General features: G+C 40.0%; 1 protein-coding gene and 1 long non-coding RNA gene across 5 annotated transcripts in view; one reads left to right on the top strand and one right to left on the bottom strand.

The window, feature by feature from the left end:
• The window catches only part of LOC114143174 (CUB and sushi domain-containing protein 1), a 437,499-nt gene that overhangs the window by 312,813 nt on the left and 110,314 nt on the right, over nt 1–14,372 (bottom strand). For all 4 annotated transcript variants that reach the window (XM_028014977.1, XM_028014979.1, XM_028014978.1 and 1 more), the window contains exon 2: nt 12,576–12,792. In XM_028014977.1, the coding sequence (XP_027870778.1) occupies nt 12,576–12,792 (217 nt within the window). The remainder of the gene's footprint in view (nt 1–12,575; nt 12,793–14,372) is intronic.
• LOC114143175 (uncharacterized) lies at nt 176–3,351 on the top strand. The gene is made up of 2 exons (XR_003595186.1): nt 176–1,022; nt 2,905–3,351. It is a non-coding gene; the product is annotated as an uncharacterized LOC114143175 (long non-coding RNA).

Below are 14,372 nucleotides of genomic sequence, written 5' to 3'. Positions count from 1 at the left end.
AACTCACCTGTTGTCCTGGGCTTCGATTGGCTTTTTCTTCATAACCCCAGAATAAATTGGTCTAAGAGGCATATTGAATCCTGGTCTATTTCCTGTCACTCCACCTGTCTCCGCTCTGCCGTGCCGACGGGTCAGTCACCGGCAAACCGGCAGGAGGCAATCTCGCCACCCGATCTCGCTACTCTCCCTCCAGACTACCATGACTTAGCCCCTGTGTTCAGTAAGGCTAGTGCTCTCTCTCTACCTCCGCATCGCCCATATGACTGCGCCATAGATCTCCTACCTGGAGCGCCTCTGCCCAACAGTCGGCTGTATAATATCTCCAAACCAGAAAGGGAAAGTATGGAGACATACATTAATGAGTCACTAGCCGCAGGAATAATTCGCCCCTCGTCTTCTCCGCTCGGGGCGGGGTTTTTCTTCGTGGGCAAAAAAGATGGTTCCCTTCGACCCTGTATAGATTACCGGGGGTTAAATCAGATCACCATCAAGAATAAGTACCCGCTACCTCTCCTAGCTTCAGCGTTTGAACCAGTTCAGGAAGCTACTGTCTTCACTAAATTAGATCTAAGAAACGCTTATCACCTTCTCAGGATCCGGGAGGGTGATGAGTGGAAAACCGCCTTTAAGACACCTCTGGGCCATTTCGAATATTTAGTGATGCCTTTCGGCCTGTCAAACGCACCTGCCTGTTTCCAAGCCTTAGTTAATGACGTTTTGAGAGATTTTTTGAACATTTTCGTTTTTGTTTATCTTGATGACATATTGATCTATTCCAGGACTCTGTCAGAACATAAGAGACATGTAAGATTTGTTCTCCAGCGACTGCTGGAGAATAAATTGTTTGTAAAGGCTGAGAAGTGCGAATTTCACCGCCCATCAGTCACCTTCCTGGGATTCGTGCTCGAGGGCGGACAGGTAAGACCATCGGAGGAGAAGATCAAAGCTGTTCTAGACTGGCCTACCCCAGAGAATAGAAAACAACTTCAACGATTTCTGGGGTTTGCTAATTTCTATCGGAGGTTCATCAGGAACTATAGTCAGACAGCCCAACCCTTGACTGCTTTAACCTCAGTTAAGAGATCCTTCCACTGGTCCCCCGAAGCAGAAACGGCTTTTAAAAAGCTGAAGACTCGGTTTGCTAATGCTCCTATCCTCATTCAGCCGGACATCACGAAACAGTTCATCCTAGAGGTTGACGCTTCGGACTCAGGAGTCGGAGCTGTGCTTTCTCAGCGTTCCGAATCTGACCAAAAGACTCACCCCTGTGCCTTTTTCTCTCGTAGACTCTCCCCTGCTGAAAGGAACTACGATGTTGGAGACAGAGAACTTCTCGCCATCAAATTAGCCCTGGAGGAATGGAGACATTGGCTGGAGGGCGCAGAGCATCCCATTTTGGTCTGGACAGACCATAAGAATCTGTCGTACCTTCAATCCGCCAAAAGACACAATCTCCGTCAGTCCCGCTGGTCTCTTTTCTTTTCCCGTTTCAACCTGTCCATCACGTACCGACCTGGGTCCAAGAACATCAAACCAGACGCTCTGTCCCGACTCTACTCTACTGAAGAGTCTGAGACACCAGCCAATGTTCTGCCCCCCAGTTGTACAGTTGCGTCAGTTTCCTGTGAGGTTTCCGACATCATAGAACACGCACTGTTGTCCGAGCCGGACCCTGGTACTGGGCCGCCCAACCGTACGTATGTTCCATCTTCAGTCAGAGCTAGGTTAATTAATTGGATGCATACAACAAAATTCTCAGCCCATCCTGGAACCAGTAGAACCATAGCCCTAATTTCCCGTCGTTTTTGGTGGCCATCACTACACAAAGATGTTAAAGAGTTTGTCTTGGCCTGCTCAGTTTGTGCCCGAAACAAATCGTCTCATCAGCCCCCTTCTGGTCTGCTTCAACCTCTGCCCATCCCCAAACGACCCTGGTCGCACATTGCAATTGATTTTGTTACTGGGTTACCTGTATCCAAAGGAATGACCACCATTTTCACTGTGGTTGATCGCTTTTCCAAAGCCTGCCACCTCATTCCGCTAAGAAAACTGCCCACGTCTCTGCAGACCGCTCAGCTCTTGGTTAAACACGTTTTCAAACTGCATGGCATTCCGCAGGAGATCCTATCAGACAGAGGACCTCAATTCACCGCTCAGGTATGGAAACACTTTTGTGCCGCCTTGGAAGCTAAAGTCTGTCTATCTTCTGGTTATCACCCTCAGTCGAACGGACAAACCGAGCGCATGAATCAAGAGCTCGAGTCTACACTCAGATGCCTCACCTCCACCAACCCCACTGACTGGAGCCAGTTCCTACATTGGGCTGAGTATGCACACAACGCTCACGTCTCATCAGCTACCGGTCTCTCTCCTTTTGAGGTCTCCTTAGGGTACCAGCCTCCATTGTTTCCGGCGGATGAGAAGGAGCTTGCCGTTACATCGGTCCAGCACCACATTCGCCGCTGTCGTTCCATTTGGCGGAACACTGTCACAGCCCTAAATCGTTCTTCTGAACGGAACCGCCGTTTCGCTGATCGGAGGAGACGTCCTGCTCCTGACTACGCACCTGGTCAGCAAGTTTGGTTGTCCACCAGGAACATCCCACTGAAATCCATGACCAAGAAGTTGTCTCCTCGTTTTATTGGCCCATACAAGATCGAGTCCGTCATCAGTTCTACTGCTGTCCGGTTACGTCTGCCTTCTTCTCTCCGTATCCACCCCACGTTCCACGTCTCGCAGATCAAGCCTGTTCTGACCAGCTCGCTGTGCCCTCCGTCCGGGCCCCCTGCACCCCCCCGGGTGATTGATGGGCACCCGGCTTACACCGTCCGTCGGATCGTGGACTCCCGTCGACAGGGCCGGGGTTGGCGGTACCTGGTCGACTGGGAGGGCTACGGTCCGGAGGATCGGATGTGGGTTCCGGGTTCTTTTATTTTAGATCCTTCTTTGATTTCTGATTATCGTTCCTCCCTGCCTTCCTCGGTTGGACCGCCGGGTGGCGGTCGTTGAGGGGGGGGTACTGTTGGGATCCGGAGCTGTTCATCCACCAGAGGGCGCTGGAGGCCTTGTTCCATCTGAGGGCGTCTCCTGAACCACGCACCTGAAACCATTCTGCCATCAGGAGCTGTATAACTGGAGAAGGCTGCTGACACTTCCCTGCCAGATTGTTAGCTAGTTATGGTACCGGCTCACTCCAGCTCTACTCTTCCTGTTTGCTTCCTGAATTCTGATCCACCTGTGTCTCTGACCTTTTTTCAGCTGAGTGACCAGATACGTGCTGAAGATAGATCCAGCCCAGGACCCCTCCGAACCTACAGCTCGGCAGCCTGCTTCTGGCAGAACAGTTCAGACTTACCTGTCCGTCCTCCAACGCCGCCGCAGCCCGCAGCCCTCCGCGCCTCAAAACAGACTCCGGATTTCCCAGGTTTTTTCCCCAGTCCTTTCTCCTCCTGATCGGAGGTAAGCTCTCAGTCAGCGCCATCTCCAAATTTCATCGACCCCAAATTTACCGTCTGTTTCTTCCCTAGCTGACCTGAGATCCAGTCCCAAGCGCTCCCGGATTGTTTATCTGTTTTTTTTTTCCCCCTTCCCCTTGGTTGTAATAAATCTCTTTAATCAATCTCGGCTTCTGGTGTTGTTCTGCATGTGGGCTAAGAAGTTAGACCTCAGCATGACAGACACCTTGTTTAATTTTATAAATCTAAGCAGAAAACATTAAATATTGTACCTGCTGATTTTAATTCAGGAAGGAAGAAATAGAGGACGGAACGAAGGAAGATTCATTTAAGATTAAGTGATACTTTGGGTTGTTTTAGCACATCACATTTACAGCTAAAATTTTATTACATCTATTCTGCATCGACTCCTGTCATCTTGTCTTTGACAGATGTTCCCCATTATTATAAAGGATTTACAAGACTTTGAGGTCACAGACAAGGACAAACAAGTCTTGCAACTGTTAAATCTTCCAAAACTGTTTAATAAGTTGTCATTCCACTCTTTTGCACATATTCTCGTTAACATTTCCTGTTTTTTTTTTTTTTTTTGTAGTCTCGTTTCCTACTTACTGATGCTGATCTGAGAGTCAGTTTCAGCAAAACATTTCAAATAATATCCCAGAGCATAAAAAAGACTGATGTTAAGCCCGAGAGGAAGAATTAACATAACAACTATCCATGTAGAAAATGAACTGAGTTAACTTAATTTAAGAGATCTAAATCCTCAAAGTTTAAAAGGGGAAAAAATGTGTTCTTGTCAGCTTTGTTCACTAAGGCTAACAGAGGCTAAGCTGTGCTTTGCGATGACAGCACAGTTTAAACATTGGTTTACCCAAAAACATTTAACTACAGATAATTCTCATAATTCCTCCACTAGCCAGGAATCCAACACACTACTGAGTGATCCAAGACCCCATACAAACAACAAAACACAAGGGGAGGCCTCCAAGGTGACCACACACCACCAGTCCCTGCCAAGGCAGCAGTGCCAGGAGCAAAAGAGGGCCATGCTGCAATGTAGCAACTCCTGCACTCTGTCTCCCTGCCTTTGTCCCTGTTGTTTGCATTGGTGTCTATGCTATGTGAAATGTTGTCATGAATTCAGGTGTGTCTATCTGAAGTGCATTAAAACTGAGGATGCAATTGGGTGGTTGTGCTCTGGGGGTGTTGCTCCAACACCCGGTGTACCCACAATGGATTCAAGTATTTAATTGGGCCAAGCAAAGCAGGAAAAAAGTACTACATGTTTAAATTTAAGATGTATGCCAATAATGAAAGGAAGAGTGATAATCACAGTAATGCTGCTGTGTTTGTATGACACAAAGATTATGCTCGTATAACATAAAATGTCAGGTTTTACAACTGCTTACATATTCCATGCAGGCTGTGGTGAATGCTCTCCATGAAGAAAAAGAAGACATTTGCATACCAAAAAATATGTTTTCTAATTTATGCAAAACTCTACCTTAACGGCAACTTGAGCAGTCAAGTCAGTCAAGGTTGCTATTTTTGACAAAAGATTTTGAAACTCTTGCAAAAACTGTTTTTCAGTCAAATAAAAATTTCTGGTGCATCTAGGCTTTGCAATAAGCTCCTTAAAAATCAAAGGATGGATCCAGAGCTTCTTCCAATAGGTTTCACCTGTGTTACTATTTCAGTAAACACAGTACCAAAATTGCTATTTTAATTATTATATCATGAGTAATGCATCTCACTGATACTAACTTAGGACACTGCAGATTTATCGTAAGTCATCACAAGTAATATTTTAATATGCATGCATAAGTTAACATCTTTAAACTGTAACTGCCTCCCTTTCTATAAGCATCAGTAATATGAGGAGATGCCACTTCCCCAATTCTGCTATCTGTCTTGTACCATAATTTCTGATCCATACAACTTTCTTAGATAATTAGCCTAGTTGATTATTTTTTATCTCTGCAGGGAAGTCAACCCACACAGCAGGGCTGAGAGTGAACTGCAACCTTCTTTTTGTAAGGAGTTGGTTTTGGTTAGTTTTTCAGCCCATGTGTTTATATGGTTGTGTGCATCCTTTGGGTTGTGTCCCCGTCAACATCAAACTGGAATGAAGCCAGTAAAGATCTGAAACAAGTGGAAGGTAGTTCAACACATGTGTCAATGCCATGCAAATAGTTTCCCTCTTCCATGCAATAAATTTAACGGTCAAGGATTAGCAAATGTTCACAGCTTGTCTGAATACTGAAAATATGTTTTTAAAGTTCTTTTGGAGGTACGATTTATATCACAGAACCTTGATCTTAGAGAAAAAACAATCTAAAACCTCCTGAGTCCACAGAATAACTGTGGCATCTCCACCCAGAGGCTTAGAATAACCTACTTGACAAGCTCTTTGAAGAACTTGGTGCATGTCTTTATCCAGGTCCAAGAGACTCTGTTTTAGTTTTTTTGTTTTTTTGAGTTACTGAACCAAATAATCCAGCAACTAATTTTGATTTATTTATGATTGTTTTTTTACATTAAAGAACTTTGCTGAAATGGAAAACATGCACACGTACACACAGACATTCCAGGAACACCACACACTCCTCTTACTGTCAAATACACAAGAAAAGGTTGTGCATTCAATACAGTCCTCTCAATATGCCTTTGAAAGAAAAGCATGTTTTCAAATATGTTCTGATCTTGTAACTAGAAACTACCAGTGTTCTTCAACAGATTAAAGCAGGGGTGTCAAACTCCAGTCCTCGAGGGCCGCTGTCCTGCAACTTTTAGATGTGCTTCTGCTGCACCACACCTGAATAGAATAATTAGGTCATTAGCAAGGCTCTGGAGAACTGATCTACACAAGGAGGAGGTAATTAAGCCATTTCATTCCAGTGTTTTGTACCTGTGGCACATCTAAAAACTGTAGGACACCGGCCCTTGAGGACTGGAGTTTGACACCAGTGGGTTAAAGCTTAGGGGTGACTTCAAATTTTCCATCTATCCATCTATATCTCTTTCTATATATATACAGCTCTGGAAAAAACCCTTAAAATTATCAGTTTATCTGATTTTACTTTTATAGGTATATGTTTGAGTAAAATGAACATTGTTCTCTTATTCTATGAACTACTGACAACTTGTCTCTGAAAGTCAAAGCAAAAATTTTTTATTTATTTGCAGAAAATGAGAAATGGTCAAAGTAACTAAAAAGATGCAAAGCTTTCAGACTTCAAATAACGCAAAGAAGACAAATTCATATTCATTTACAGAATAATGAATTCTGTGAATGAATTCATTAGGTTTTAACTCAGGAAGAGTTCAGAAAACAATATGTGGTGGAACTACCAGGAGGTTTTCAATGGGGTTCAGTGCAGTGGACTCTTAGTTTTTTACAGAGCTGTGTGAGTATATATATACACAAAGAGAGAGAGAGAGATATTTAGAGAGATTTATACATATAGATCTACATCTATATTTATATACTGTATATCTATATAGATATAGATATGGATGGATAGATGGATGAAGTTTCGTTTCTACTCTAAGACATATAACAGAGGTAATAATGTCTGAGTAAGAGACAAGCTCTTCAGTTTGAGATAAATATTTTCACACTGTTGACATCAGCCATCAGAGTGAGTGGGATGGAGCAGAGTTAGTGCTGCTGACGCACAGCAGGGACTGGTAAGAAGGGGGCACAGATGCAGTTCAACAATTCTTCTATATATGATATTGCAGTGTTTCCCACACAAAATTCTGAGGGCAGTAAAACCAGTGAGTGCAAAACGAAGACAGAGTATATCCCATGCCTTATGTGCACCTCTGTTTGAGCAAAGACAGAGAAGGCAGCTCCTTAAAGCTTCATTGCACTGTCCATGTCGACAGCTTGACTGGTTGATTTTAGCAAGTCTCAGTATTCAGAAAGAAATCAGAAAGGAGGAGGAGGAGGATTTTTCAGCTAACCGACAACTGGAGCTCAGGAAGACAAGTAGTGACAAAAGAATAATTGAAATCAGGCCCTATATTGTATTGTCAGCCCAATTTATTTAACGTAAAGATAAGTTGCAGTCTTTGATAGTGGACATAAATCTAAGTATGTAGCTGGATACAACAAGAGTGTTGGTGCTTTGGAGACCCCAAGGGCAAAAACGAAGACTGGTTAGTGGGCTCAACTAGGCAATATGTTACTTGTCCCTGCACAGTGTTTTGAGAAAAGTGCTAACATCAACAGAAGAGCTACGTTGAGAAAATAGAGAACCTCTTACGTGATCTAAATAGCTGTGGGAATAGACTTATTGTAACAGCTCACTGCACTTAAAGCAACAAGCTACAAAAACACCAGTTTTCTACTATTTTTTTAAATATTTTTTTACATGGAGGACCTGGAGGAACATTTGAAATGCACTTAGCATATTTGAGTCACTCGAAAAATGTAGGTACCAAATAACTCTGGTGGCAGATGATGCAAAACATAGCATGGTAAGGTTGCAGCTGGCATCTCTTCTTAGTTCTTTGCCAAAACAGTTATCTGCAGCATTTTTGTTTCCTTTCAGTAATTAATTTATAGTTATGTAATGCATATGCTATATGTATCCTGATGAGGCTGAGGATACACTCATCAAAAGAAGCAGGAAGAAATAATTTTGACACGCTCCATCTTCCATCTCTAAACATCAAAACAATCTATTTTAAAGTTCATTAGATAAAATGAACATATACATCTAAAAAAAAAAAAGTAATTTCCAAAAATGCTAAATATTCAGAGTGCTGTCCTGAAGCACAATAAGAGATGGCTCTGGAAAGTTGAGTGGAAGAATAACAGGTAGCACAGAAAGATGCATGAACAATAAGGATGAACACAGCCTTTTTAGGACTGGAAAGAAAAGTGAAATTCACAAGATGTGAACTGTTGGCGGAGTCGGTGCAACAACTGTTGCTTTCCTTATTTTAAGCTGAATCAGAGATCATGTCAGAAGTGTCCCACCTGGGCGAAGGACAGAGAATTGAAAAATATGTGAGATTATTTAACAACAACACAATATGTACAACTGGTTCATCTGAGGTTATTGTTTCAAGAAGAGTAGAATGGGAATACTTTCAACACAGATTGTAAGCATTGTTCTGCTGTTGATACCAATGACAGCACCTCCTGTTGTTCCACACTTTCTGAAAGGTTACATCTTTGCAGGATATCACGATCTACACTTGTGATTTATGAATTGCCAGAGGCAGCTCAGAGGTGGCTCATCTTTGCAGGTATATGATGGAAATGTTTAGTGAAAGTAGCTAATGGGGTCAAGAGGAACATGAAAGACATCAGACAAAACAATGCAGACGAGATGAAGGGCTCTTTAAATCAAACCGGGCTTCCTTTAGCCCTTGACAGAAACACAAGCTTATCGCCTTCATTCCACACCGCAATAATGTAGAAATTGATGCAAAAGAGTCCCAAACACTGTATTGAGGGCACACGCTGTACAGTTTATGATGTACATTCAAGAGGCCGACATTTTTGCATCGGAACTTTAATTGATTACTTATCTAAGGTGAAATTTCTCACCAAAACAAAAATAATTGAATGGCTGAAAAATGGCACTCTGTGCGTAATGTATCTACATAATAAGAGTTTGACTTTTGTAACTGAGTTAATGAATTAAATTAATCTTCATACCATGCTCCAATTTTAATTAGATACACCTGTATTTGAAGTGGTACACACATACAAATATGAATGACTTTTTATTTTCCCTTCCCTCATTTTATTTTCACATCCCTTCTATCTTCTTTGTTGTAATAGAAAGTAATTTCAATAACTAAAAGGCTGGGCTTTTTAGAAACTACTTTGAAAGTAAGTAAGTGAAGTGGCTAATAAGTTAATGAATCTGTATTGTGTCTCTTGAGACTACCGATCTAACGAAATAATCTTGCTGCATCTCATCAGGGCCAAGCAACTAAGTACAAACAAATCCTTTTTTAGTCCTTCTTGTGCCTCTAAAAAGTAGACAGTAGAAAAACACAACATGTTTAGGACTTCTCCCAACCCTGTTGAAATAATAACAATACAATTAAACACAGGTTAATAAAATTAACTTCTGCCACCGTAGATTATGATAAGGAATAAGATATTATTTTATTCTCCTACGAGACTGACAAAAATATCACATTGCTTAATAAAAGGCTACAAACATGCAGTGATGTCTGAGAGTATTTTTTCACTTCCACCGTTTTTTAGCTTTAGTGGAAGAGACGATAATTTTGTTTTTTCCTGCTCTGCCAGTTCACTAGTTTAATTTATTATTGGTAGAAGAATAAATTACAAACAAACTGTTCAAAAAATAAATTTGAAAAAAAGGTGGTGAAAAACAATATAAGTGCAGGAAAGCAAATGGTGGATTTATTGAAATAAAGCACACTTCAAAACACTGTATATAGCCTTGAGTAATGGACAACCTCTGTGTTGATGTAAGCTAATATTTTGCACAAAATATCTTTATACGATATCCTTCAGCAGTCTAAGCCTTTTGTAACGCAAAACAGGAGACAAGATCCCGATCTGATCTTTTTTTTCTTTTCTTTCAATCACCAGCTGTACAGGCTATTCTCATCTACCCAGAAAAAAATGTATTTTAAACAATGACACATGACATAGCTATGAAGTGTTTTCAAGAAAAAAATCTAACTGTACCAACAACCTTACACTTGGTGCATTCCCAGCTCATCCCTCCTACGCACACAGAGCACTATGAATAAGATATCCTCATTTTACCAGCTCTGTACTGTATATTTTGTTCTCTTTGCCCTTTCTGAAGCAATATTAGAATTCCTACCTCTTTCACCAAGCTGGAGTGCTGCCCATTCATCAAAACCTCACAGATCCCTGAGCATTTTTGTTGATCATCGGATGAAACAACAAAATCTTTACTGTTTTAGAAATTTTAAACATGCAAAACAAAATATTAAGCTGCACTGCTGTAGTGACTCCACATCTCAGAGCATGCTGCATATGCTTTTATGTTGAATCCTTGGTGATAGAATTCGACTTACTTCGTTTTTACTTTGGATGGTTTTCACAGTCAATGGATTTCTTCAATAAAATATTCATTTTAAAATCAATCAAAAATTGTGAAATGTTTGGTTTTTCTTCAGACTGAGGATATCTAAGAATAATTATACAAAACAGCTTAAATGTAATTCCCTGTGGTTTTAATGTGCAGATTTAAAACAAGGTTAAACAAGGTAAAGTTAATTGATCTCTCTTTAGGCGAGCGTGTGCGTATGCATGATTGTTTATCCTGTCTGTCTCTGTGTTGCCCTGCGATGGACTGGTGACCCCGCCTCTCGCCTGTGGACAGGTGGTGACAGGTACCAGCATCCCTCCTGTGTATGACAATGGATGGATGTGTGTGTATGTGACTGTTTTGGGTAAATGTGCAAACTGTTAAATAGAGGAGTTTCCGTTCTCTTATTGCAGTGGATTCAGTTTGACAGGAAATGCTTCTGGGCATTTCTGTTATTTGCATTGTCCTCACCCAACGTTACATTATATGTTCTATCAAACCCCAATATATTAATATCTGTGTTATGGTTCACATTTCCACATGCTTTCCTAACAAATCTTTCTACTCCAATTAGCCTTATTCAGTCCACTCGATAAAGGTCTAATTGTCTCTCTACTAACTCTGCTAATGATTCCTATAGGAACTACAGGAATCCAAATCAATAAGTAGCATGGTGGAGCTAAAGACAGAATCAACACATTTTCTTTCTGAAGACTTATTGCCATAAGTCGTCAAATATCAATTATTACTGCCCATGAAATAGAAAAGCCCTGATAGTGGGATGAAATATTTTTTAAAAGTCAAGAACAAATTTTGAGTCTGTGTATCTGCTTTTTAAAACATATGGTACTTTTGAGAAAATAATTAACAATGTGTTAAATACTAGATGTCCACATAAAGGTCCAAAGGGAAATATTAGGAATATTTTATTTTGGTTAACTTCACATTGTTAAGTACAGCTTAACAATGTTAACTTGTACTGACATCTTAACATTGTTCTCTATTGGTTGGTCATGTCATGAACATCTTAATTCATTAAAAATAATTCCAGCCATACTTGTGATCAGGCAAAATCACAAGTATTTTGTGAAAAGAAAAGATGATCATGATCATGATCAAAAGATGATCATAAAAATATCAATTACACTTAGTGAGTTTATTTTATTTTAACAATGTTACCCACATTAGCAGTTTGAGTATTTATAATCTTCATCCTTTCATGATTTCCTCTGGAGTTATTGGACTCCCTGTTTTAAATTTATCTCAAAAGGAAAGTGGATCCAACACAGAGGAGTGGATATTGAGTTTGCAAATTATTCGCTGATTTTTACTGTCAACAGAAACTCATTGATATGTAGCCTGTTGAATATTATAAGTTAATCAAGACAAACAGTCGGTGCCCCTTAGCTATAACTTTGTGAAATCTTTTTTTGAAACAATGCTAAATTAGTACTGAAAAACTGCAAAAGGATATAATTCTAATCATTTTGCAGCTTGAGGGAGTAATTGCAATTAGTCTGTTTTTAGTGACACAATAAGAGGACTCGATGTTCATTATTGATACTAAAAAGCTATAATTTCTTTTTCAAATAAATATTAACAACGTTACCAAACTCTTGAGATCAGAGAGTATTTTGGGGCAGCAGGTTGTGTGACACTGATACTGCACAGCTCGAAGGGTGTTGGTCTGAAACTCAGTTTGCGCTTTTTTTGTGTGGAGTTGACATTAATGGGTTATGTTTTATCCAAAAAGAGTGACACTATTCTGCTCTAAGATGTAGGTTTGTGTTCATGACTGCTTGGCAAATACAAGTCTTTGCTGGAATGGGAATCTGTCCAGGTGTTACTCCACCTGATCCCTCTATGAGTGAAATAACTTCGGGGAGAAGACACAGACAGCCCCCTTTCCCATTTTTATGTTTCCACCAAGCAGAAGTTGGACGAATTTGTAGGAAAAACTCAAAATGCAGTCCATAGCATTACAAAGCACAGAAGAGGAAGCACAGAAAACGGTAACAAGAAGGAAGGTAAAAATATCAAAATAATTTCAAACCTCATTTTTAAGTTGCCAGGCGATGGTTGTCCATCATAGACGGATACGATATCAAAGTCTTCCTCCAGTGCCAGCGTAACAAAGGTTAGCTGTATTCGGTTCCTCTCCCCTGTTATTATCAGCCATGTGCAGTTGGCATAGTTGGGATAGCCATGGGGAAAACCAGGAGACTCTATGGTCCCATTCAGGCCTTGGACTACGCCACCACAGGAATCAGCTGCAAGAAAGACATGAGAACAAATATATTAGGATTTTTAGAGGGACAACAATTTTCCTACAACACAATATAGAGTCTAGAAATATTCTCATAGTGGTCTTAATTTATTAGAACAGACTGGAGGTTAGTTATAAAGCCTTCTTTTTTGTAAAAATGTCAATTGAATTTCACAGGAAAAAACTGAGCAGAGTATAATATGTGGTAAATTTAGTATTTACAAAAATATATAGACCTTTTTCACAAAATATACGAATCCAACTTTATCAGTTTTAAACATCAATGCTTTATTAAATAACATTAATACTATCTTTACTTGTAAGCTTTTACAAAATAATTTTTTTTTTTTTAAGAAGTGACTTGCAACTTAAGACAGGAATTTATTGTACTGAAGGCAAAAGTACAACACATTCCTCTGAAATGCTGTCTAGAATACAGTGTGGGAAAACAAAAGGTGTCACACTGTGACATGCTGTGCCTCAAGTCTTTGAGGTTTTATTCTCCTCTTTCCCCATATCAACAACCCCTTAAAGCACTTTTCCCTCCCTTCTCCATTATTTCAGCTCTGCTACTTTCTTCTCATGAACACTCTAAATAGACTTCCATCTGAAGTATAAACGGAGCACGTAGCACACAGTGTGTGTGAGGAAATCCAACATAAAACCCAGCAGTAATTGCATCTGAGATAGTGATGACTATTGATCTAATAACCTGGGGTCAGGGAGAAAACACCTTTCTTTACTCCCACACTCAGATATTTTGTGCACTCAAGGGGTAACAATCAACTTGGTCACAACCCAGTCACAGAAATACAATGAAACCCACCTTGTAAATTCTAGCGCAATGCAATATCAGTTATGAAGAGTGCCAAAGGAAGTTAATTACATATTTTTGTAATAGTCAAGTCATAGTAGGTGGTCCTATCAAACACAGCCAGGCCTGTCACAATAAGAAATAAATCAATTAATAGCATGATAAATTAAAACAAACTCAATCATTTCCATTTGCATGATTTATCACTTGTCTCTTTCTACCAAAAACTGAATGACAAAAGTTGTGCTTTAGTCTCAACTAGCCCTTTTTTGAAGGAACATTTTGTTTACAGAGGCTTCATATTTCAATTTATTTGTTGTTTCTGTTGTTTTGTTAATTTATTTAGTATATTTGAAATGTCTGAGTTCCAGTGTTAAATATTCATTAGAATTTAAAGTTTATTGATCTTTGAGAATGTGTTCTTCCATTATTATGCCATTACCATTATATTACTTGAAAATGATCTCAAAGCAACACTATTATCAATTATCGCAATTCATTCTTGGACAATTTATTGTCCAGCAAAATTTGTTATTGTAAAAGCCCAGAAATGTGAAAGATTTGAAAAATGCGTTTAAATTGTTCTTAGTTGGAAGGAAGGAAAACAGGACGGACTGACGGACCAACAGATGACATATCCACCTTTCACCCAATGGCCGCTTAAGATAAGCACCAGTTCCCCTGCAGCCCTACATCTATATGCGTGTGGTACGATGGATGAATTTTGGTGCATCAATGCACCTGCTTGTATGGGCTTTGGAGTGAACATA

Source organism: Xiphophorus couchianus, chromosome 4, assembly GCF_001444195.1.
Source record: "Xiphophorus couchianus chromosome 4, X_couchianus-1.0, whole genome shotgun sequence".
NCBI lineage: Eukaryota > Metazoa > Chordata > Actinopteri > Cyprinodontiformes > Poeciliidae > Xiphophorus > Xiphophorus couchianus.
This window is presented reverse-complemented; position numbering and strand designations above follow the sequence as displayed.